Source organism: Chanodichthys erythropterus, chromosome 17, assembly GCF_024489055.1.
Source record: "Chanodichthys erythropterus isolate Z2021 chromosome 17, ASM2448905v1, whole genome shotgun sequence".
NCBI classification, from domain to species: Eukaryota; Metazoa; Chordata; class Actinopteri; order Cypriniformes; family Xenocyprididae; genus Chanodichthys; species Chanodichthys erythropterus.
In genome coordinates, this window is record NC_090237.1 from 553,165 (window position 1) to 578,518 (window position 25,354).

General features: G+C 40.6%; 2 protein-coding genes and 1 long non-coding RNA gene across 4 annotated transcripts; 1 reads left to right on the forward strand and 2 right to left on the reverse strand.

Moving 5' to 3' along the window:
* Positions 1-3,338: 3,338 nt before the first annotated feature.
* Positions 3,339-10,052, reverse strand: LOC137004121 (NAD(P)(+)--arginine ADP-ribosyltransferase 2-like). 2 transcript variants are annotated; one of them, XM_067364309.1, is made up of 8 exons: positions 9,897-10,052; positions 9,729-9,799; positions 8,735-8,944; positions 6,392-6,479; positions 5,696-6,062; positions 4,681-5,023; positions 4,434-4,510; positions 3,339-4,354 (listed from the first exon to the last, which is right to left on the reverse strand). In XM_067364309.1, the coding sequence occupies exons 7-8, from the start codon at positions 4,482-4,484 to the stop codon at positions 3,557-3,559; spliced, it is 849 nt and encodes a 282-aa protein (XP_067220410.1). In that variant the 5' UTR covers positions 4,485-4,510; positions 4,681-5,023; positions 5,696-6,062; positions 6,392-6,479; positions 8,735-8,944; positions 9,729-9,799; positions 9,897-10,052; the 3' UTR covers positions 3,339-3,556. The 2 variants fall into 2 exon arrangements, with proteins under 2 accessions (XP_067220410.1, XP_067220409.1); XM_067364308.1 differs by lacking the exons at positions 4,681-5,023; positions 5,696-6,062; positions 6,392-6,479; ... (1 more) ...; positions 9,729-9,799; positions 9,897-10,052 and having other exon boundaries at positions 4,434-4,580.
* On the forward strand, positions 4,747-25,354 carry LOC137004119 (cytochrome P450 2K1-like). Its single transcript, XM_067364307.1, has 11 exons — positions 4,747-4,814; positions 6,174-6,258; positions 22,106-22,383; positions 22,456-22,618; positions 23,084-23,233; positions 23,479-23,639; positions 23,856-24,035; positions 24,271-24,412; positions 24,491-24,675; positions 24,761-24,902; positions 24,978-25,354. Exons 3-11 carry the CDS (start codon positions 22,180-22,182, stop codon positions 25,163-25,165), a joined length of 1,515 nt encoding a protein of 504 aa, XP_067220408.1. The 5' UTR covers positions 4,747-4,814; positions 6,174-6,258; positions 22,106-22,179; the 3' UTR covers positions 25,166-25,354.
* LOC137005482 (uncharacterized) lies at positions 17,238-18,580 on the reverse strand. The gene is made up of 3 exons (XR_010892252.1): positions 18,425-18,580; positions 18,257-18,327; positions 17,238-17,472 (listed from the first exon to the last, which is right to left on the reverse strand). It is a non-coding gene; the product is annotated as an uncharacterized lncRNA (long non-coding RNA).

The window sequence follows — 25,354 nt, forward strand, 5'->3', positions numbered from 1 at the left end:
TTGAAATGTGCATGACTGTACAGAATGAATCTTAGACGTCTCATTGCACGTTTTGAGAATTCAGTAGTAAGACACAAAACACAAAAATGTTTAATTCTTCATTTGAAAGGGTTCAAATGGCATCAAAATATCTATACAAGTCATTGTTTAATATGCAAGAGCCAAAAAAACAGCCGGACAGGAGCTTGTGTTTATACTTTCAAATATAAAAATGTTTGCATATCACCTGACTTCATGTCAACATTTATGTCCAGTGGATCTTCATCAGAATGAAGTGAGGTGAATAATTAACTGCAACTGTGCAAATGAATGCAAATATTACTGTCACGCTTTTATTCCTGCTTCCAGCACCTGTTTCAGTTTTGTTGGATATACATCTACTCTTTACTGTATTTCAATATTGTGACTCCTTTGCACTTCCCTGGCACTGAGCTAGTTAAATGGGTCAGAAATCAGAAAATAATATGTTGGTAACATACCCTGATATATTATCAGAATAAAAAAACATGAACATAAGCAGATCCACTTTAAAAAAAGTCATTGTAAGTAAAAAGTAATAAATATTTTTCTAAACACACCACATTTACATAAGAGCGGTACCTAAATCATTTCATGAGCAAAATATTTAATTTTAGTTTGCAGAAAACAACCAAAAAATCTAAATTATAAAGCCACAAAAAGCACAATCTACTGTTGAAATGATTCAGCAACCATTATAAAACTATTAAAGTTATTTGTAACAGAATGCCACCAAACTCTGCCTCACAATTTAGAGTCTTCAGTCTGTTTTTTCTCCAGATGGACGTCAGAGAGATCAGCCAGTTTCAAGAGTTTGTGTCTCATGACAGCGTCCGTGAATCGTCTGCAGACAGATTCTCCATTTCATGAGTCTCTGCTGTGTTCTGTGAACAAGACAAGACATTGTTATTTGGCAACTACACATCTGACCTCTATGATGTCAAACTTATAGTGCAGATCAGCTGATAATAAATTAGTACATTACCATGAGTTTACAAGTGTGTCTTTGATGTGAGTTCTGCTGAGTGCGTGTAGGTCTGTATTTGAAAACAGAATTGAAGATTTAACATTGATTGTTGAATGTACTTTATATACATAAGAGTGGTATTGAATACAAATCTGAACTTACTCAGTTGCAACAATCTTCCCTATGTGACAGGGGACATTAGAGACAGTTAGATTTCAATTTCTGTTCTTGCGACATGCTCGAATTTCCAGCGGAAACGCACCAGTACTGATTTCATTACAAAACATTATTACACGTTTACCGTTGTGAATTGAGCTAAGGTAAGAAGATAACACTGGCTGGTTATGTACTTGCTCAAAACATGATTTTGGATCATTGTTAACCAAAAAAAGTTATGGACTGTAGCTTTAAATAAGCAAATATAGCCTACCCAGTCAACAATTTGATCTAGCTTCTGCCTTCCTTATTCAAATTACAAAAAAACAACCAGAACTGGTGTTGTGTTAATGAAGCTTTCTTTGTAAGTTGAATAGGGAAGGCGGTCTGGCGGAAGCTAGATATTTTAATTCATAACTTGTTAAATATGGATATTTTTTACACAAACGCATCATTTCACCTCAGAAGGCCTTTATTAATCCTCCGGAGCCGTGTGGAGTGTGAAGGATGGATGTAGATGGAGGTACTTTCTTCAGCTTCATACTCCCGTTAACTTCCATTGTAAAGCTCGGATGCGTCAGGATATGTATTAATATTTCTGTTTGTGTTCATCAGAAAGAAGAAAGTCATATACACCTAGGATGACTTGAGGGTGAGTAAAGCTTGGGCTAATATTCATTTGAAAGTTGGGGACATGTCAATATCTTTCTTTCCTGACCTCACTTCTAAGTTAGCTCGCGCTCGAGCAGCATTTGGGGATGGGCATCGGCAACTACGGGGAATCTCCGGAATCAAGTCTGGATTTCTGTATCCAGCCCGCCTGTGCGTCACATACAATGGCTTGGAGAAGCAGTTCATTCGTCCAGATGAAGCAGAAGCATATGTCAAGTCCCTGCTGTCGCAGGTTGAAGGATCGGATTGAAATAGACGACGGCCTACAGTATCTCTTTCATATGGACACTCATTGGGCGAGTTAGGCAAGCCTGTTGGCTTTGTGGTTTACGGACTTGCTTCAGTACGTATAGTAGCCTACATATACTAGTCATTTATTTATTTATTTTTTTTTTTTTTAGATATTTCCTGTACGTTTATTTATTTACCACTCTAAAAAATACTGGGTTAAAAACAACCCAAGTTGGGTTAATTATGGACAAACCCAGCAGGTTGGGTTAAAGTGCACCTAGTATGCCCTCTTTCACAAGATGTAATATAAGTTTCTGGTCTGGTCAAGTTTCAGCTTAAAATACCCCACAAATTTGCCCCTATTAAGGGGTAAGCAAAAACATGCCTTTTACTATATTAATATATTGCTGGCTAAAAATATAAATCCAAAATTGGTTGAAGAAAATGGCTGGGTGAAAACAACCCAATCCCTGGGTTTGTCCATATTTAACCCAGCATGTTTTAGAGTGTATGCTTTTTCATTAGTGATGGTTAGTTATTAAATGTCATAAAGCCGATTCATTGTTTATCAGACATTCTTTGTCGTTTATTTGTTATTATATATATAATTTTTTTATTATTATTTATAATGATCTTTTATTATTATTATTTATACACTTATAAATTATTATTTATAATTTTTAGTATATTAAAGAACAAAATTAGTGTGTGAAAATAGCACTTTAAGTACATTATGGAAGTGTACATTGTTTTACCAGGGAATGCGCGTGTCCGTGTGGTCATGTGGGCCGGTGTGGCTACAGTGCCAGGGCTGAATTTTTGTTCCATTCCGCCTCTGGCTGCAGGTGTATGGTCGGATATACTGTAGACAAGCGGTATTGAACTGTTTATCATATTTTAATAGAGAGATATGTTTAGAAAAATTACATTTTGACAGCACTGTTAAGGAGTCTCAAACCTGAAAGATTCGGGGCTTTTGGAAAAACATTCGGGGCTCCATCCCCCTAGCGCCGCCCCTGCTGACCAAAAAATAAATATATATAAATAATATATTTTTTAAAGGCATCTTGTAGGGATAAGCAAAATCCTCCATCCCAAGATTTTCAACATTACATGATAATGTTGTGAAGTGTAATTTTTCCAGTTGGAAAAGCTCCCATTTGATCACTGATTTATGTTCCCGTCTTAACATGCAAACACAAAATATTTTATCAAAGACAATTATGAGAGAAGAGAATATGCTTTGAGAGATTTATTTGGTTGACAGAAGTTGAATCTGAAAAATCCTAATAAAAAAGCTTAAGCACTTTTTGATTTTCTGATGTTTACCTTGTGAAACTAATCGTACAATCAGACAAATGCTGTAATTCAATAAAACACAATCAGTGTTCAATAGCAACAAGAAACATGCAGTATCAACAGGTTAACACAACAAAATAATGTTACAATTAGTACAGAGTTCAAGAAAGTAACTTGTTTTGCACTGTTGGATACCATGGTGCACAGAGTTTTTCACAGTAATACAGTGTCAGACCAGAAATTAAACACACCATAGTGCTTTATGTTTTTGGGTGCTTTCTTGAACAGAGCACAGTTCAGTTCACTTCTTGTTCCAGAGTTTTTCAAAGTGTACACAGTCTCACACCAGAGATTTTTCTGATATTTTTTTGTCCTGACAGCAGTGACTTTAAACTTCTCATATGGAGGAATCAGCACCTCTTTCTCATAAGGTAACCTAGAATATTCTGACACATCAGCGCCTAAACAAGTGTAGATTTCAAAACAAGATTTAGTTCCGAAACGTTTCGCTATGAAAGAATCAAGAGAGGAGGATGTAAACGAGCCGAAACGAATTTCTGGAAAAGTAATCTCATTAAATGTAAGATTTGTACCACGAAAGGTTTTAAAGCATCTATTTTGTTTTTTCCTCAGAATCTCTATCACTTCTGTTAGTAGAAATTGAAGTGAATACCATTTGTATGTCCCATCTTTGTAGTTTTGTTTTCCATTACGAGCGGCATTATTGAATATTTGATATATTTTAAAATCTATGTCAGTGTACACATAAATGGCAATGAAGTTACATTTCAAGGTATCATGTTTCATTTTTTTCTGGTTCGATACATGACTTTCACCTTTTTGCCAAGCATTTTTAAATCCATTTCTTTCAAATTCAGAGTTATCACATTTCTCATTTAGGTACTCTGTCTTCACCTTGTTTGCCATATTCTGTCTACAGCCGTAATAATAGTCATCAACAGAATTCTGTGCCATATCCAATTTGTGTTCTTCACCAGCATCTCTGTGATCCTGCAGCGACAGGAATCATAATGATCACATCATCATCAGTGTTCATGTCTGTAATATTCACACTAGAACACAAGCTTACCTGTCCTAGAGCAGATGAAATGAGAAGAAGAGCTTCAATGATCAGCAGCATCTTGATCCGGTCAAATCCCTCAGATGCTGGAAGACAAGAAACACAACAGCGTCTCACAAATACTACATCTAGACAATGTTCACTGACTTCATGCATAATACAGTTCAAAATGTGGTATTTTTGCCATCTTCAAAAAAGTAAAATATTCAGTTAAACCACGATTTATATTGACCTTTTACTTCACCGACAAAATTACCCGAGAATATTGTTGTCTGTGTATCTTTTTTTTTTTCAGGAGCTCAAAGATGAGAAGATCAGAAAAGTCATTCGCTCACAACCAGACGACAAAAACCCTTCACACCAAGAGATGAGCTAGACCAGACGAGAACGGTGGGTTTCTTTGCTTGTGTGTTGAGATAGCAGATGTGTGGTCACGATGCATCAGCTCATCTCAATTGTTCAGCTAATGCAACACTGGTTAATGTGTGGTTTCACAAAGGACAACTCTACTTTCCTGTCATGTCAGTGCCAGCAGAAAACAGGTGCGACACCATGAGCAGATTCTGATCATGGAAATGTGCATGAATTTCTCCAGATTCCTGCAGAAGACAGTTCACATGTTAAAAGTTCACATTGTTATTGTGGATGAAACACGGATAACATTAAATAATATATTTTATCAGGTTAAAGTTTGATTATTAGTCACTCAACCCCCTCTCTACTTGCTTCCTGTCATCTGTAACCCTTCAATCTCCTCATGAACTCAATCAGATAACATGAAAGGGTTCGAGCTTTCTGTTCCTCCATTGGGAGCAATGCAACTAACACATTCAAGACCCAGGAAAGACATCATTAAAGTACTCCACGTGACTACAATGGTTTAACCTCAGTTTTATGAAGCAATATTAATTTACCACTATATTTTAAAAATATTATCCAAAGCACATTCACTGGAAAACTTCTGCTCCAGACTCAACACAACACACATGCGTCATGGTCAGTGACGTAGCAGCCCCGTACGAGCCCCCGCTTTCCCCTCAAAGATGTTCATTTTAGTGAATCAAGAAAATACCATACTAAATGCACTGTATGCTTGATAAATACATAATATCTGTAAAAGAGGCCATCCAAACCAAAACACAAACGTCAGTAATTAGTAATGGTCACCTAATAATATGTAAACATAATAATAACTGAGTAAAAAATGTTTTTTTGTGTAGTGTATTGCATTGTGTTGGTCCCCTTTTGCTGCCAAAACAGCCCTAACTTGCCGCATGGACTCTTCATCAGACCAGGCCACCTTCTTCCATTGCTCTGTGGTCCAGTTCTGATGCTCACTGTTGGCTCTTTCGGCGGTGGACAGGGGTCAGCACGGGCACCCAGACTGGTCTCAGCTCCATACGCAACAAACTGATGCTCTGTGTATTCTGACACCTTTCTATCAGAACCAGCATTAACTTCTGGAGCAGTTTGAGCTACAGGAGCTCATCTGTTGGATCGGACCACACGGGCCAGCCATCAATGAGCCTCGGCCGCCCATGACCCTGTCTCCGGTTCACCACTGTTCCTTCCTTGGAGCACTTTTGATAGATACTGACCACTGCAGACCGGGAACAACCCACAAGAGCTGCAGCTGTCCTAGAGCAGATAAAATGAGAAGAAGAGCTTCAATAATCAGCAGCATCTTGGTCCGGTCAAATCCCCAAAATTTCCTGAGAATATTGTTGTCTATTTATCTTTTTTTTTCAGGAGCTCAATGGAGAGAGGAGAAGACCAGAAAAATCATTCGCTCAGACAGACGACAGCAACTCTTCAGACAAACAGAATGAGGAAGGTGGGTTATTATATCACTGAAATGTCTTTGCTTGTGTGTTGAGATCGCTGAAGTGTGGTCACGATGCATCAGCTCCTCTGAACTGTTCTGCTAATGCAACACTGGTTAATGTGTGGTTTGACAAAAAACAAACCTGTCATGTCAGTGCCAGCAGAAAACAGGTGCGAGACCATGATGAGCAGATTCTGATCATGGAAATGTTCATGATTTTCTCCAGATTCCTGCAGGAGACACAAACTCATCAATCAGTTTAATCTTATTTTGGGCGACACTAAATAATAATTTCAGTTAAATAATCATCAGTTCCAAAGTAACCTTCCCAACACAGCTGCCTAGTTGACACGATCTCTGCTGACATTTCAGGGATATATTGTGGTCACGTCTGGGCGCAGGTCTACATCTGATCTGGATTTGGCCCATGTCCAGCTGACTAATTTAAACTCGGGATAACCAGAGAGACTAATATTAGTGCAGATGCTATTCTTGTAATGAGTACATCTGGTGTTATAGGAAGTGTTCCCGGTTCCGGCTGACCTAGCTTATAATATGCAGCCTAACAATCATTTAACTGATTTGAATTTAAAAAGTTGATAATGTGTTATGTGTATGCCAGGTTAAAGAGATGTGTTTTAAGTCTAGATTTAAACTGACAGAGTGTGTCTTCTTCCTGAACAATGCTAGGAAGGTTGTTCCAGTGTTTAGCTGCTAAATAGGGTTAGGTTGATTTTGATATTATAGGTATTATCAGCTGGCCTGAATTTTTGAGATCACAATACGCATGAAAACATGCTTTGGGAAGAGTAAGACAGCGAGCTGTGGGGAACAAGGTTGCCAAAGGTGCATTCGAGTCATGACACAAAGATTGTTTTTACAAGTTAAATGCACATGAACACTCCCTACAAAGAAAATATGAAAAAACATCAAAAATATGGCCTCACTCCCATCCGGGTCACGGCACCAACAGCTGCGTTTCCACTGTCAGAAATAAAGCAGCCGTGCTAGTGCGTGCCAGGGCCAGTCGCGTTTCCACTGTCACTGTCAGGGCTTGATCGTGCCTTGTTGGGGCTTCCTCTGTGCCAACAGCCAAAGGCGGAGTTTATCTGAGTCAGGAGATTGGAGATGGCAGCGCCACGGATGATTTCATACCTAACCAGCTAATATCAGCATTACAGACTTTTAAAATCATTTTAGCTCAAAAACTCACTTTCAGACAGCAGCGAGTGTTTAACTTCTGGATTATGATCAGAATAACGTGGATTCTGATCACCAAATAAGGCAGAAATATTTATATGCGATGCAAAAGACTATGCACGCTATTACCATAGTAAACATGGTACAACGCCTCATCTCTTACCAGACTCTCTAATATCCATATTTAGCTCCGAATATTCCATAAAATAAAGCATTTTTTTGGAGCTTTCTCTGTTTCTTAGACTGGAGAGAGTGCTAAAGCACCTCAGGCTATATTTTTGGTGGACAATTCGTAGAAATGATCATGCTTTCTAAATGTGATGTAAACAGATGCGACTAAAGTATGTGTCTTCTTTTGCGAAATGGTAACACTTTATTTCTGTGACTAATGTTAAATCTTGACACAAATTAATTCATTATGATCAATGTATCACTTATTATTGTAAGACTGTGGTAAAACATTGATGCTTGGGTAAACAACAAAAGGCCGCTTTTATCATGTTCTCTTTACAATCTCGCTAGATTCCAGTGATTTCTTTTGATTATTTTTCTGATAAGACTTCCATTTGTTGGTGAAATGATGGGTTTGTGTGACGCTGTTCCAGAGAGGCGTGTTACGGGCGGGTTTTAGTGAAGCGCTGCAGAGCTTCTGGCCTGACGGTGGAAATGCAGTGTGATTTTGGGCTCGGTGCTACAAGTCTGAGGCTATTACGCTAGCCTGGCCCGTTGAAAGCCCTGGCTCGCACTGGCCCGACAGTGGAAAAGCGGCTAATGTAATTCCTCCAGTTTGAACCACCCGCTCTAAGCAGGACTCGAACCCGGGTCCGCTGGCATGTGAGTCAGGCGCTCTAACAAGGAGGCTAAACACCACAGTCTCTAGCATGCCTCTTGAATTCAGGGGAGTGAGGTTTATGTAACCCTCTACACGATATAGTAACAGGGTAACAGGTAATTAGTTATCCTCAACAGTATTTGGACCAGTAACAGAAGATACTAGATCTTTAAGAGCCAGTGGTTTGACATCAATAAAGACAGAAACAATAATTTGCGTTATTGCGATCACTCTTTGTTTAACAACTGGAACAATAACAAACAGTGTAACAATTTAGTTCAGAGAATGTACATAAAGAAATAAGAAAATAATAAAGCCGGCATAAGTTTCCCTTAAAACAAAAGAAATAAAACCCAGTTCCAAAAATAGTCTTATTGCTCGTTGGGGCCCTTTTTTTCTTTGGTTGAATCAGTGTCGTGACAGTATCAGTATGCCAGTGCTCGTGGATCCTACCATACAATCCGTGAAGGAGGGAAAGTGAGACTGTGCATAGACTTATGCTCGTGGGTCCGTGGCTCGCCACCCAGCGTACGCTGGGAATCTTTCAGGGGTTCAGGGTACGAACATCCAATCCCAATCCAACCGGAAGGCTTCAACTCCAGGTCGAGCGTGACTCCCGATCCATGTGCATCACTGAAATGAATCTGGCAAAAAAAACCTGACCTATGGGTTGGCCAGAGGAAATCCAAAAGCTCATTACATTCATATTCTGTCTATCTCATGAATTATCACCAATCAATAACATTTCACTTTATATCAACTGGTTCAAATCATGTTCTCAAGGAGGTTCAGTCGCACGACAATAATATATCATGTATCAAAACCAAAATGTTTATAGTAGTGAACTATAAATATATCCTAAAGCGCTTTACATCCCTGTTCATTAATTTTAACAAAACCAATTTCAAGTATTTATGGTTATTGCTATTCAAGTTAGTAACAGCTCACAATACAATTACAATACAAATAAGAGCTACAATTTGTGCAAAACAAATAATGCAAGAACATTCATAGAAATCTAGGAGGTACTAGTAAGGCTAAGCGTGCTTTATCATCCCTCCCTGCACCGGTAACATTGAGGAAATGCACTAAAAATTTGACCTCTTAAATCACTGACAAGGAATTCACATACATATACTTTAACACTTTTCTTTCCTTTTACACACATAACAAACATATTGATATAGAAAACAGCATCTTTTGCAAACCCAACTGGAAATAAATCCATTTTTTTTTCAAGGATAAGAGTGTATATAGCACTGAACACTCAAGCTAGCAGGGTAGCTAGGCTCACATTAGCAGCATTAACATCGTGATACAGCATTGAGTGGCTATTACAGCCGTTAACAGCCTTTCTAAACGGCAGCTTATCAACTGTTACCATTTCCAGCATAATTAGTTCCTTTACAGGTAACCTAACAGGTCTCAGAGTTTTTTCCTCACTCACCGTTGAGTCAATGAGTGGGTCTCTCTAAATTGGCTGTCTGATCAGCGGCAGCCGTCTGCCGATCGCGCTCTCTATAAAGTGTAAACATGACAACATAGCCGTCATCATATGTTTAACATCCCCATTAATTAATGAAATCCCGTTGGAGGGGATATTTATGTTTCTTACCCTATGGATGGCAATTTATTCAGAATTCAGCTAGGCAATGAACAGCCATGCAGTCTTTCAGTCAGGAAGTAGCTAACAGGAAGTCAAGGCGGAGCTCGATAGCCTGAAGCCTTGGAGCTCAGTGATTCGTCAGCTCCTCACAAAAAGGAGCATGGGAATTGTAGTGCGAACAATCTTTCCAGGGGGGAAGTCGCTCTTTTTCTATTTTTTTTTTTTTGCATTTGATCACTTATTGTAGATGATGTTTTTTTTCTCTTTTTTTTTTTCCAATACCTAGAAAATGTACTTTGATCAATTAACTTAAAACATTTATCTCCAGACTCGATTAACTTTAAGAAAGGGATTATTATGCCAAGACTTCGTTTTAAGACCTGGTTACACTCTCCCCTCCTGAACTCATGTACGTCCCTGTACATGGAAGAGCTCAAATGTGCTTTATCTGAGGGGGGTATGGGAGGAAAGGTGCAGAGACTACTTGATCTTCATTCAAAACATCGGATAACACAGTGGTCAACCCATGGAAAAATGATTTAACAACTGTGACCAATGGGTTTCCGAGTTCAGGATAATCCAGTCGCCTTGACGGTTGACGTTCCCTTCCAGATTTCCTGACAGGAGCATCTGTGACTGCCATTCTCTCTGCTTCCTCTCTGGATTTAGTTCCATCCATTTCCGGTTTCTCTCCTTCCACAGACTTCTCAGTCTTTGTTCTGTCTACATCCTCCTCATGCTCTGACATGTCGGGAGACACCAACTGCTGTTCATTACAGATGTCATTGACAGCGTCAAGTATGGTCTCTTTCTCCACAGGATGCACTTCAGGTAAGTGAGTATCAGGCAGGTTACTTTTAATGGGGTCTGTTTCAGGTACTTGGTCGATTGGGGCGATGCTTTCAGTAAGTAAGTGTTCTGTATTACTGCAGTGGTTGGCAGGTCTACTGGACCTCAGGGGACTGACTGGGGCATCGGTAGACATATCCGATGGACTAGACAGTTCAGGGGAGCAATCTATTTTCTGGGCATTTACTGGGCTCTCGACAGAACAGGGACCTGGGGATACAGTATACTGCCTATGTCGTTCATTAGACAAAGATTCTCTGGGCTGTACTAGACCTTCATGGACTGTGGGGATGAACACATTTGAGACCTCACTGAACCAATGGACTGGGATGGATTCATCCTCTTCCTCCTCTGAAGGATCAGCATCCAGAACAGGATTTGCACGAGTTGCTATTCTGCGCTTTGCAGGTTGTTTAGCAGACTTGCTGCTTCCCTCCATAGGTAGGAATCCACATGGGAGGAGTAAGTCCCTGTGCAGAGTTCTTAATGGACCCTCACTGACTTCGGGCTTGACAGTATAGACAGGTAGGGTACCTGCCCTGTTCACTACTATGTGAACGGTAGACTCCCACTTGTCTGAGATCTTATGTTTCCCCCGGATGCGGACGTTCCGAACTAGCACTCGGTCTCCAGGCTCCAAGTCTGAGGCGATCACTCGTCTGTCGAACCGCGTTTTGTTCTTGTGTGCGGTCTTTGCAGCATTACTCATGGCTAACTTGTAGCTCTCCTCAAGCCGTGATTTAAGATTCTGCACATATTCGGAGTGTGACGTGTGTTGCTTGCCATGCAGCGGTAGTCCAAATGCCAGATCGACTGGTAGGCGGGGCTGGCGCCCGAACATCAGCTCATAAGGTGTGAACCCCGTCACATCGTTTTTAGTACAGTTGTAGGCATGGACGAGGGGTCTGACAAAATCATGCCAATGGGACTTTTCCTGGTTCTGAAGGGTGCCAAGCATATTGAGTAAGGTACGATTAAATCTTTCCACAGGGTTGCCCCTGGGATGGTAGGGTGTTGTCCTCACCTTCTGAATGCCGGCCACTCGACAGAGTTCCTTTATCATGCGGGATTCAAAATCTGGTCCCTGGTCACTGTGTAGTTTTTCTGGCATTCCATAGTGCACCATAAAGTTCTCCCACAAACACTTTGCCACTGTACGTGCCTTTTGGTTGGACGTGGGAATGGCCACAGCAAATTTCGTAAAGTGATCCGTGATCACAAGAATGTCTTTAACTCCACTTCTATCAGGTTCAAGGGAAAGGAAATCCATACATAGAAGTTCAAGGGGTCTTGTGGTCTTGATATTTACTAGGGGTGCAGCTTTCTCTGGAAGTGCTTTCCTCCGCACACATCTGCCACAAGTCCTCACCTTTCTCTCCACATCTACAGCCATCCTTGGCCAATAGAACCTGGTCCGAATAAGGTCTAATGTACGGTCAACTCCCATATGACCCATATGGTCATGGAGGCTAGTCAAAACTGCACCACGAAGCTCAGCTGGGAGGACAAGCTGGTAGGTTGTTTTGGGACCTTCTTGGCGTCGTCTGTATAAGACATTATTCACAAGTTCAAAGCGACTTAATTCTCTTAAAAAGAAAGGAAGATCAGGAAGTTCATTTCGCAAGGTAGGGGATGGTGTGTCACCTGTCTCTATTTGGGAAATGACGTGTTTTATACACTGGTCGGCCCTTTGTCTATCCACTAGTTCTGCTTCAGACAGGTGAGGGATGGCGGGAAGTTCACCAGACTCGTCCGCTTGTTGATAGCACTGGGGCACCGCATCTGCAGAGACGGCAAGGCATTCCACTAGAACAACGTTTCCAGTGTTACTGTCATCAACCTGGGTGCTGTAAATAAGTTGTCTTTCACAGATTGCTTGTATAACTTCCTCATTAACAGCATTGGCGTTATCTGGGTCAGAGAGATGGTCTTTGGTGAACTGGAAAATGCGTTCCCTCTCTTTCTGTGACTTTGGGTCATCCTCCAAGGCTCCGTGTGGCCTGCGCGACAGACCATCAGCATCACCGTTCTGTTTCCCAGGTCGGTAGAGAAGCTTGAACGAGAATGTGGACAGTGCTGCCAGCCATCTGTAGCTCGTCGCATCCAGTTTAGCTGAGGTCAATATGTAAGTTAGCAGATTACTGTCAGTTACAACAGTGAACTGATTACCATACAGATAATCTGCAAACTTTTCGGTGACTGACCACTTCAACGCTAAGAATTCCAATTTATGCGCCGGGTAGCGACTTTCACTCCGTGATAACCCTCTGCTCGCATATCCAATCGCTCTCAACTGGCCCTCCTGTTCCTGATATAAAACTGCACCAAGTCCAGTGGTGCTGGCGTCAGTGTGCAGTACATAAGGTTTCTGAGGATCTGCAAAACCTAGCACAGGGGCGGTGGTAAGTTTTTCGATTACAGTCTCGAATGCTCGTTGGCAAGCAGGGGTCCATCGCTCCCCAAAAGGCTCTTTTGGGTCTCTGTATCCTGATCTTTTGGTCACTTTAGCTCTCTTTTGAGAAGGTGGGTAGCCAGAGGTTAGCTCATGGAGGGGCTCCACAATATTGGAGTAACCTTTAACAAACCTCCTATAGTACCCAGCGAACCCGAGGAAAGATCTTAATTCTCGCAGCCTCTCAGGGATGGGCCAAGTCTTGAGAGCAGCAGTTTTTTCTGGGTCAGTTTGCACTCCACTTCTAGATACCACATGACCAAGGTATCGGACTGATGTCTGAAAGAAGACACACTTTTCTGGGGAGAGTTTGAGGCCAAATTCTTTGAGACGGGATAGCACCTTCATCAACCTCTCCTCGTGTTCTTCAAGGGTTTTGGAGAATATGATCAGGTCGTCTAGAAAAACCAACACTTCTTTCAAGTGCATGTCCCCCATGCATTTCTCCATTAGCCTTTGGAACGTACTAGGTGCGTTAGTCACTCCTTGAGGCATCCGATTAAACTCCCAGAAGCCGAGTGGGCACACGAAAGCTGTTTTTGGCTTATCTGCCTCTTCAACCTCTATCTGGTAGAAGCCAGATTTTAAATCGAGGACAGAAAACCACTGAGAACCATTAAGTGCACAGAATGTGTCCTCTAGCTTTGGGAGAGAATACGCATCCTTTATGGTCTGGAGGTTCAACCGTCTATAGTCTATGCACAGGCGAACTTGGCCATTTTTTCTTCCTCACAACCACGATTGGTGATGAAAATGGAGACTCAGAATCTCTGATGACTCCTGCATCAAGGAGCTCCTTGATGTGGTTTCGAGCGACCTCAATATCCTGAGGGTGGATTGGTCGTGCGCGCTGTTTGAAAGGAGTGTCGTCTGAGAGTTTTATATGATGTGTCACTTTGTCTGTTCGGCCAAAATCTGCATCATGTTTTGCAAACACGTCATGCATGTTATTTAGCTTCTCTGTGATGCGTTCTTTCCACACAGGCGGGATAGGGGACTCACCAAAGTTAAAGCTCAGAGTGGACTTTTGGGAGGGCTCTGCCTCCGCCGTCTTTTTTGGATGGTTCAACTGACTCTGCATTGTGCTGCTTTAACAAGATGGTCTGGTAGGTATGCATTTGGGCTATTGTGCTCTTTGGGGAAATTACAACATCATGATCAGACTCATTACAAATTATGACTGGTAACTTATAGGGTCGCCGGAGGGAAGATCAACCAGGCTGGTCTTTACAAGCAAGCCACCCGGCAAGGAGGGTAAGTTTGGATGTTCGATCAGAACAGATTTCTTGTTCTGGAATCCATTAACAGAGGAAACTCCCTCAAGTACGACAGTTTTGCCAGCTGGAACGATTTGAGCACTCTTTCCCAGTAATTTCACAACACCTTGGGACTCAGGATTAGTTGTTTGGTTGTGTCTAACTTCAAGTACCTTAAGGACTGCTCGATAGCCGTATGGGATAGGCTGATGTTTAACCCCAGATTCGGAACAGATGTTGTAAAGGACATCAAGGGTGTTGGTGCCTATAAGCACAAGGGGTTCTGTAATGGTGTTAAGATTTGGGACCACTAATGCAAGTGTATTTACTTCAATTGGTGCTCCAACAAACTCTTTCGGGAAAGTTACAACTAGTTCGATGTACCCCAGGTAGGGGACAGACTGTCCTGCTGCCCCTTCTACCTCTAAGGAGGTCATGGAGCGGTTTAATCTCCTGTCCTGAGAGATGTCGTTCATAAAATGACTGTGGAATAGATGTTACTTGAGAACCTGTGTCGAGCAAGCAGGTAACTTCTTGATATTTTATATTCACAAAAGCCGTACTATAAGTACCGATGATTCCATTAGGAAACTTGAATGGGGGCTACTGTCTGATTGTTCAATGCTGGTGCATGCTTGTGAGTTGACTATGAGGTTTAAAGCTGAGGGACATTGATTTGTCTCAGCCCCTGTCTGTCCCACCACAGGAGCCGTTAGTCGTTTAACTGTGTGCTGGGGTTAACTTGCATTTCCCACTCACTCAATCTCTTCTCCAACTGTTTTCGTTTTTCAGCCACCAAAGCAGGATTGGGAGCTTCGGCACATGTGGAGGAGATATGCCCATCCTCTCCACACTTAAAGCAGTACCAAGGCCGGGGTTTGTTCATCTGCTTTGTTCTTATCTGGGTTTGCATGGTTGCATTCGTTTTGTCTGGTGTTCGGCTCTGGGGTTTCTGTGCGATTCCTTTTCTATCTTTCTTTTTCTCTGTCATGAAAGAGGTCAGCTGGCTCTGCAGGGTGGCAACCTGCTTCACAAGGTCTTCAATGGCACTGGGGCAAGCCTGTGGCTTCTCCTTTGGGTCTGCGCATGCACATGCACATGCACTCTGAGACTGAACTTGGACTCGTTTTATGGCACCTATATGTTTCTTCATGCGGCTGGCTTTAGCTTGCTGCCTGTCTTCCTCTGTGCGCAACACCAGCAGGAGCTCTGCAAATGAAGGCGGGTGGCTTCTCGCCTGTTCAAGCTGCAGAGTGGAGAGCAGAACACTGTCCCAACACCCTCTACAGAACTGCTTTAGAAGGTGTCTGTCAACTTCTCCTGGTGCAACCCCGCCCCTTTTTACTACAAAGTTTAATGCTACCTGCAACCGATGCAGGTAAACGGAAGCACTCTCCCCTGGATTCTGGAACGTGTTTAAGAAACGTGCAAAAAGTTCTTCCCCATCCTCAACCACGCCAAAAGCCGAATCAAGTAGCTGCAGGAAAGCTACAGGGGGTGAATTGGGCCGTAATCCTTTGACCACGTCAGCTGCAGGTGGAAGCAAGCTCTCTACAATCTTTCTGGTGATCTGAAGGGGAAGTATGTTAGGATCATTTAGCAGCAGTTCAATATGGGAGCGCCAGGTGTCATAATCGGTCTCGTTATTGGGCCTGGGAGTCTTTCCAGAGAAGGAGCGGAGCCTTAGTTGGGGCTGAAAGCAAGGGCTGATTGCTTCGCTCCTTACAATGTGTTCAACCACAACCTTTTGAACTTCTGGTGGATTCATGTCATTTACTGAAAGTGAAGGGGCTGTACCCACACTGTTGGTTGGGATGGTGCCAGGGGGAGGAAGGCCATCATTACTGTGAGCGGTGTCTGAGGATAAGACAGGGGGTGCTGTTCAGCGGGGGTCGTGGTCAGTTGGATCTCAGTGGGGGTTTCAGCATGGGTAAGGGGAACTTCCCCTGCTACAGGGCTCATTGCTTCAATATCTTTACTAATCTGGGACATCACCCCTTAAGCACACATCCGTACTCAACACCGCTAACTTTGGCTAAGGCCTTAAGTTCTGACAGGTAAGTTTTGGTAATATTACCACTTACTTCAGCTTGGTACGCACTGCTCAAAGCTCTGATGTTATAAACAACAGAGGGGTCATCTTTCAAGGCATATTTGTACGGCAATATTCCACTTAGTGTTCCTAGAGCTGTGCCGTACGTATACTCAACGATCAGGTTTTGGTAAAACTCAGATTCGTCCTCATCGACTAAAATGGTTCTTTTGATAGACCCATATTCTTTAAGGAAGTCAATAACCTGTTCATCTTGGTCTCCTGCTTGTGTTAGCCCACTAACAATAACTGCGTTTGGGATTTTAACACCACACCTCTGTACAAAGTCCATATCGGACACGTGTTCAATATTGATATTCAAACCAACTGTCTCCTGGCTGGCTCGCCACGAGTGTAACCCTCTACACGATATAGTAACAGGGTAACAGGTAATTAGTTATCCTCAACAGTATTTGGACCAGTAACAGAAGATACTAGATCTTTAAGAGCCAGTGGTTTGACATCAATAAAGACAGAAACAATAATTTGCGTTATTGCGATCACTCTTTGTTTAACAACTGGAACAATAACAAACAGTGTAACAATTTAGTTCAGAGAATGTACATAAAGAAATAAGAAAATAATAAAGCCGGCATAAGTTTCCCTTAAAACAAAAGAAATAAAACCCAGTTCCAAAAATAGTCTTATTGCTCGTTGGGGCCCTTTTTTTCTTTGGTTGAATCAGTGTCGTGACAGTATCAGTATGCCAGTGCTCGTGGATCCTACCATACAATCCGTGAAGGAGGGAAAGTGAGACTGTGCATAGACTTATGCTCGTGGGTCCGTGGCTCGCCACCCAGCGTACGCTGGGAATCTTTCAGGGGTTCAGGGTACGAACATCCAATCCCAATCCAACCGGAAGGCTTCAACTCCAGGTCGAGCGTGACTCCCGATCCATGTGCATCACTGAAATGAATCTGGCAAAAAAAACCTGACCTATGGGTTGGCCAGAGGAAATCCAAAAGCTCATTACATTCATATTCTGTCTATCTCATGAATTATCACCAATCAATAACATTTCACTTTATATCAACTGGTTCAAATCATGTTCTCAAGGAGGTTCAGTCGCACGACAATAATATATCATGTATCAAAACCAAAATGTTTATAGTAGTGAACTATAAATATATCCTAAAGCGCTTTACATCCCTGTTCATTAATTTTAACAAAACCAATTTCAAGTATTTATGGTTATTGCTATTCAAGTTAGTAACAGCTCACAATACAATTACAATACAAATAAGAGCTACAATTTGTGCAAAACAAATAATGCAAGAACATTCATAGAAATCTAGGAGGTACTAGTAAGGCTAAGCGTGCTTTATCATCCCTCCCTGCACCGGTAACATTGAGGAAATGCACTAAAAATTTGACCTCTTAAATCACTGACAAGGAATTCACATACATATACTTTAACACTTTTCTTTCCTTTTACACACATAACAAACATATTGATATAGAAAACAGCATCTTTTGCAAACCCAACTGGAAATAAATCCATTTTTTTTTCAAGGATAAGAGTGTATATAGCACTGAACACTCAAGCTAGCAGGGTAGCTAGGCTCACATTAGCAGCATTAACATCGTGATACAGCATTGAGTGGCTATTACAGCCGTTAACAGCCTTTCTAAACGGCAGCTTATCAACTGTTACCATTTCCAGCATAATTAGTTCCTTTACAGGTAACCTAACAGGTCTCAGAGTTTTTTCCTCACTCACCGTTGAGTCAATGAGTGGGTCTCTCTAAATTGGCTGTCTGATCAGCGGCAGCCGTCTGCCGATCGCGCTCTCTATAAAGTGTAAACATGACAACATAGCCGTCATCATATGTTTAACATCCCCATTAATTAATGAAATCCCGTTGGAGGGGATATTTATGTTTCTTACCCTATGGATGGCAATTTATTCAGAATTCAGCTAGGCAATGAACAGCCATGCAGTCTTTCAGTCAGGAAGTAGCTAACAGGAAGTCAAGGCGGAGCTCGATAGCCTGAAGCCTTGGAGCTCAGTGATTCGTCAGCTCCTCACAAAAAGGAGCATGGGAATTGTAGTGCGAACAATCTTTCCAGGGGGGAAGTCGCTCTTTTTCTATTTTTTTTTTTTTGCATTTGATCACTTATTGTAGATGATGTTTTTTTTCTCTTTTTTTTTTTCCAATACCTAGAAAATGTACTTTGATCAATTAACTTAAAACATTTATCTCCAGACTCGATTAACTTTAAGAAAGGGATTATTATGCCAAGACTTCGTTTTAAGACCTGGTTACACTTACACACACAGCTCTTACCAGCATATGTCAGTTACACTCACTCCCCCTAAACCCAAATCCTGTTGAACCAAACCAGTGACTAAACGGTCGACTTCATGTTGTTTCTCTTAGTAAAATGAAAATAATCTGTTATTATCTGAATCTCTTATTTATATCGAGTTTGCACTGTTAGTTATGATGAAAGCATTGGTTAGTGTGCAGAAACTGAGTTTAATGATGAGATCACTGCTTTCATGAGCTCAACATGTCTGTGATCGACTACAATGATCATCACTGCAACCTTTCATGCCACGATCTAAAATATAATGCCATAGATCTAAATGTAATGCAGCACTTTTCATGATTAGTTAACATTGAGAGCTGTAATAGTATAAACGTGCTAAAAAATGTGTTTTTAAGAGAACAATACTTAGCTATTTCAAATCTTAGCTATTTGCAAATATTGCGACATGGCCTCACCTCCTTTGTTGTGTTTTCCCGGGGGCAGGGTTTATGTAAACATGTGATGTCACAAACCAGAGAAGGCGGCTTTTTACCTGAAAATCGTATTAAAGCGAAGATTGTATTTAGTGTTCCATTCATTGACAGTCATTTAAACATTAATGAATGTCTCTGTAAATTCTGGGTTTTGGTCAAATACAGACTATTTTCACATTGTATAGGCTAATATAGTTGGAATAGTTGGAATTGTGTATAACACAATTGACTGTACAATATGTATTTTAGGCATGGGGTTGGTGATTTCTGATATTCAAGCTAGGGCCTTTGAACTAGTTTTGTTTAGCAGACCTGGTGAGAGTGAGAAACGAGTGAGTGACTCAATATGTGTGCTGCAGAAATGACTGAATTACTGCTCAACACTTTTGTGAACAGTTTGTTTTATATTGATTCAGTTTGTCAGTCATCATTATTGCATGCCAAGAAGAAAAGCCATGACACCTCTGGTAGTTTTTGATAGTGTCAACCAAACCTTTGTGGTTTTCTCTGTGCATGGTGGCAGTGACACTTACAACAGGGTTTTTATGAGAACAGGGTTGAAGCTTTGTAAGAGTAATAGTGAAAAGGATGTGTGAACAAGTTTGAAGATGCAGAAAGGTGCATGACCTTAATGAGTTTTCTGTAAGGGGTGAATAATGACTTTAAACTACAGCATAACTTAAGTAAATGATTTACACATTTTGACCAGTAAATGACACTGTAAATGACACTGCAGAAGTGCAAATTTTAGAATTAGAAAGTTAGGTTCATTGGCTCGACAAAGCTTTGTCTGAAAGTTTTATAAGCTGCCTAGGATGTTTTAGCATCATTTGCTCCCCACATAGACTTCAAAGATACTTGAGACATTGATTGTTCTCAACACAAAAATCATACATTCAGCCCATAGAAATGGCATCGTTGAACAAATCAACTAGCTAGTCACGACTGGTTCCCGAAACCGTATTGACGCAAACCTGTCGTTCAACCACGTTGGTGAATGACGTCACGCAGGTGGTGACTAATAACTTCTTTAAATTAATCTGTTGGAGATCGAATTAATGCTAGATTTTTTGCTATAAATTACAGACATGGCATTAGAGGATTATTTTTTATTTTCCTCGGTTATTTTGCTTTATTTCCAGATTAAATCAAATGCTTGTTCTGAGGTTCTAGAGCACGTACACACATGCGCACTCTTCAAAAACAGTGCTTTAAATCTCTAGGCAAACTATAATATATAAATTACATTTGTATATATTTGAAATAAAAGATATACATTGTACTTAATGTCAGCTTGCTTATTTTGCTGAAGATAATGATTTATTAAGTTCACATGTCATAAAAACAAGAAACTATGCTTCTAACCACAGCTCGAGAGTAGTCGTTCCAACCAGTTTGTGATGCAGTTTGCGAATGTTCGTTTGAACTATGGTTTCGGGAAACACCAAATCGTTGAACTATGTAAGTAACGACGGAACTTGCGATGTTAGTTAGCTAACGATGCTATTGGGAAACGCACCCCTGGTTGGTTTATTAAATAGTGCTGCACAGTTCAGGGGCCTCATTTATAAAACTTTGCGTACGCGCAAAACAGGCCCTGAAAGTGCGTACGCCAGTTTCTACACATAAGTTGTGATTTATAAAAACAAACTTGACGGGAAAATTTGCGCACCTCCACGCAAACTCTGACCCATGCGTACTAACATTTTGGAGACAGAGCAGTTTGGCGACACTGATGGTGAGTTGAGGGACTGATGGCAGATGGAGGAAAACCACTTTAAATCCTCATTATCGGTCATAATCGTAAATACAGAGCATGTTCAAAACCGTTTAAATAAATAAAAGAATGATTTAAACTCGCATGGAAACTCACGTTTTCATTTGATACGCATTCACATTAATATTACACTTTCACTATTGGCGATAAGGACTGAAATTGAATTACGCGGTCATTACGGAGAAGTTAAAATTGCATGAATTTGATTCGAATTGTTTAAAAATATTAAAACACTATTTGGTCATTGGAAATGAATGAATCAACTATTCTAAAACATCTGATTTTATACAATTTTGCTTTTATGGATATTTTGATATTTATTCTAAAACATAAAGAGGATGATTTTTATCAGTGTAGTGTATTGCACAAATGACATTTATAGTCCATATCTAATATTTTCCAAGTGCCTTTGATGGTGTTAACCATGGTGTCACGTGGATGGGAACATGCATGGAAATGATATGCAGATGAGGTTATGCATAGTAAAACTAGGCATCATAAGCTCCATATATGGTGATTTCGGGGAGGAGAAAAGGATTTGTGCGCAGTTTCTGGCATACGCATGGTTTTATAAATCTTATTTTTTTTGGTGCAAAAAAAAAAAAAAATGTAAAGTATCAGGAATAAAGGAGTAACAATCAGGAAAATAACAAATTATTTATACTGTAAATATCTAAGGGGTACGTATGACCTATAACTAAGGGGTAAGTATGACATTACGGGCCGTAAATTAAAGTGGAGCTTGTTACACTCTTATTTAGTGCATTTATAAACCAAAAAGCATGTTTCAATCATGTAATACATTTATTTACTGAATTGCCCAAGACAAGTTTCTCCTATAAGGAGAAGGTAAACTTGCAAGGGTTCTTAATGATCTGCGGATGATAAACTAATATATGAGCTTTTGCTTCTATAGCTTTTTGCTTGAATAATGTTCCTTGTTTTAACAGGCTGAAGAAGGTTATTGATTCCTTAAAGGTCATCACATACGTTGATGTAACTATACCAACAAATCTATACACATTGATTTTTTCACTTTGTTTAGGATCAGATGCAGTCCCTCCCTCACATAGTGGCTATAAATGTGTGAGAGCATCGCTTCAGAAGTTTAGAGAGAAAATGGCCATAATCGAGTCACTTCTGCAGTTTCCCAGCACAGTTACATCACTGGGTGCTTTGCTGCTGCTTCTGTTTTTGTATTTGCTTTCCTCTGGATCCAGATCTCAGAAAGAGAGGAAAGAGCCACCGGGACCCAAACCTCTGCCCCTGCTGGGGAACCTGCTGACCCTTGACCTCAAGAGACCCTTTGACACCTTTGTTGAGGTGAGAACTTGCTACATTTGAAATGAATTATAGCCGAACATGTTAAGATTCATCTTTCTCTGTGTCCTCCAGTTGTCTAAGACTTACGGAAACATTTTCCAAGTGTTTTTGGGTCCCAGAAAAACTGTGGTCTTAGTTGGATACAAAACCGTCAAAGAAGCTCTTGTGAACCATGCAGAAGAGTTTGGAGACAGAGATATTAGACCTGGCTTCAGGATGATCAACAAAGAATATGGTAGGATTCTGCTTTTCTTTTGACCTCAAATTAATGTACAAAACATAAATTCTAGACATTTTGCAAAACAAAGCGTGGAGCCTCTTAATGTCCTCTCTAGGCAAAAGAAATGCACTCAAATGTGTATAACTACTGAAGTGGAAAAAATGACTGCATGAAAATATTTGGTGGTGAACAGGCCACTTTAACCATGAAAAACCTAAAAACTGTTGACTTTAAAGTGCCTTTAAATCAAGGAATAAATGTGCATTCCTAGCAATATTTAAGGATTTTTTTTTATTTTTTTTTACAATAATTCATAACTTGTCATTTGTGAAATGTTGCTTATTAACCTGATGCACATTGCTTATAAGTAACACACTATATGTCCCAAAGATCAAAGGTTAATGTATGTCCAACTCATTGCATAAACATTTTCTGCTGTTGTTGTGGAGACTCACGGTCAGATGACTCTGTGCTGATCAGGAATCCTCTTTTCCAATGGAGAGAACTGGAGAGAGATGCGACGCTTTGCTCTCAGCAATCTGCGGGACTTTGGGATGGGCAAGAGAGGAAGTGAAGAGAAAATCATAGAGGAAATTCAGTATCTGAAAGGAGAGTTTGATAAGTTTGAAGGTACAAGTTGAAACACATATATGCAATCTCTTAGTTTAAAGCCTAATCCAATTCCCGGAGACCTAACTTCCAGCAAAGTTCAGATCCAACCTTGGTCAAACACCAATGAACCACCTAAATAAGATCTTCAGGAGCACTTGATAATTACAGGTAGGTGTGTATGATCTGAACTCTGCTGGCAGGTAGATCTCAAGGCAGGACTAGTTTAAAGGATCCATTGAAAGACATTTGTTTGCTCTTCACAGGGAAACCCTTCGACACAACACAGCCTGTGAACTACGCTGTGTCAAACATCATCTCGTCTATTGTGTACGGCAGCAGATTTGAATACACAGACTCTCGTTTCACAGAAATGGTCGACAGGGCAAACGAAAATGTTCGGGTTAGCGGATCGCCATCTATGATGGTATGGAAGTATGATGTTAAACAGAAATTTTCAATAATCAATAATATGTGCTTAACATAAATTCATGACTAGTCTTTGTGAAATCACTAGTCGCTTATTAACCTGACGTATAATGCCTAGTCCCAGAGGTCTAAGCTTAATGCATGTCTAACCATCATCTGCTATTTTTGCTGAGTGATTCTGTGTTGATCAGAAATCCTCTTTTCCAATATACAGCTTTACAATATATTTCCATGGGTGGGCCCGTTCCTCAACAGCAGAAGGATTCTTGTAAGAAATATATTCAAAAATAAAACAGAATTTATGAAGTTGATCAATGGGCTTCTGGAGACTCTGAATCCACAGGACCGCAGAGGGTTTGTTGACTCTTTTCTCATCCGCAAACAGAGTGACGAGGTACGGAAATCTCCTTGTTGCATCAAAATACAGGCGGAAGTATAATATCAGTTGTGGTGACAGTTCAAAAATAGGGAAAAGGCACTTTTTTTTACTCAAAAAAGTATTATTTTGGATTTTAAACAACAACTACCTGAAATTTTTGTTTTGTTGAGCATTTTGAATGTATTATTATCATCAATTAACATTTTATTTGCCTCATATTACTAAAAAGGATGAATTTGTCATTTGTCAGCAATCCGGCAAGAAGGACTCTTACTTTCACCAGGAGAATCTTCTCATGACGGTGGGAAATCTGTTTGTCGCTGGTACTGACACGACAGGAACGACTCTACGCTGGGGTTTGATGCTCATGGCCAAATACCCTCATATACAGGGTAAAAACACAGTAACGCCAAGGGTTTCTCCACAATGCTGAATTCATTGGTGTCCAAACACATTGCATTTGTGTGCAGATCGTGTTTATGAGGAGATTGTCCGAGTGATCGGTGGACGTCAGCCAGTGGTGGAAGACAGAAAGAACTTACCATATACAGATGCTGTAATTCATGAAACTCAAAGACTGGCTAACATTGTACCCATGAATCTCCCCCATAAGACCAGCTGTGATGTTCACTTCAACGGATACTTCATCAAGAAGGTCAGTTAGAAGAATACGTATTTAAATGACCAAATAAATATATGAAATGTATTGTTAATTTCATCCTCTTCTCCATCCTCTCTAGGGTACCACTGTCATTCCTCTGCTGACGTCTGTTTTGAAGGATCCAAGCGAATGGGAAAAACCGAACAGCTTTTACCCAGAACACTTCCTTGATGAAAAGGGCCAGTTTGTCAAAAGAGATGCTTTCATGGCCTTTTCTGCAGGTAAGGTCAAATCAAAGCACCCAGTGAAATAGACATCAAAAATAAACATCTAAATTGGAATCGTCTCTTTCTCAGGCCGCAGGGTTTGTCTTGGGGAGAGTTTGGCCAGGATGGAGCTCTTCCTGTTTTTCACTTCCCTCCTGCAGAGCTACCGCGTCACAACTCAACCTGGAGTGTCTGGAGATGATCTGGATCTCAAAGGAATAGTTGGAATCACGTTAAATCCATCCCCACACAAGCTGTGTGCCATCAGACGCTCCTGAAACTGGACAATCAAAACTGAAACAACATTTTACCTCTTGAACAGAAGGTGCTTATTTGCTCTGAATCATGAAATTTTATGGTAAAAAGATCATTAAATTATGTAAGATAAGATTGATTGATTACTATTGAACATGTGATGACGTCTTTTTTTCTGTCAATACCATGGCAATTGCTGCTCTGTTTAACTA

Excerpts from the sequence above, each read along its gene's own strand:
- LOC137004119 (XM_067364307.1), top strand. The coding sequence starts at position 22,180 with ATGGCCATAATCGAGTCACTTCTGCAGTTTCCCAGCACAGTTACATCA. Across the intron at positions 22,619-23,083 it reads GATGATCAACAAAGAATATG|GAATCCTCTTTTCCAATGGA; the intron begins GTAGGATTCTGC and ends TGTGCTGATCAG. Across the intron at positions 24,903-24,977 it reads TTTCATGGCCTTTTCTGCAG|GCCGCAGGGTTTGTCTTGGG; the intron begins GTAAGGTCAAAT and ends TCTCTTTCTCAG.
- LOC137004121 (XM_067364308.1), bottom strand. The coding sequence starts at position 4,580 with ATGCATGAAGTCAGTGAACATTGTCTAGATGTAGTATTTGTGAGACGC. Across the intron at positions 4,355-4,433 it reads TTTCATCTGCTCTAGGACAG|GATCACAGAGATGCTGGTGA; the intron begins GTAAGCTTGTGT and ends CTGTCGCTGCAG.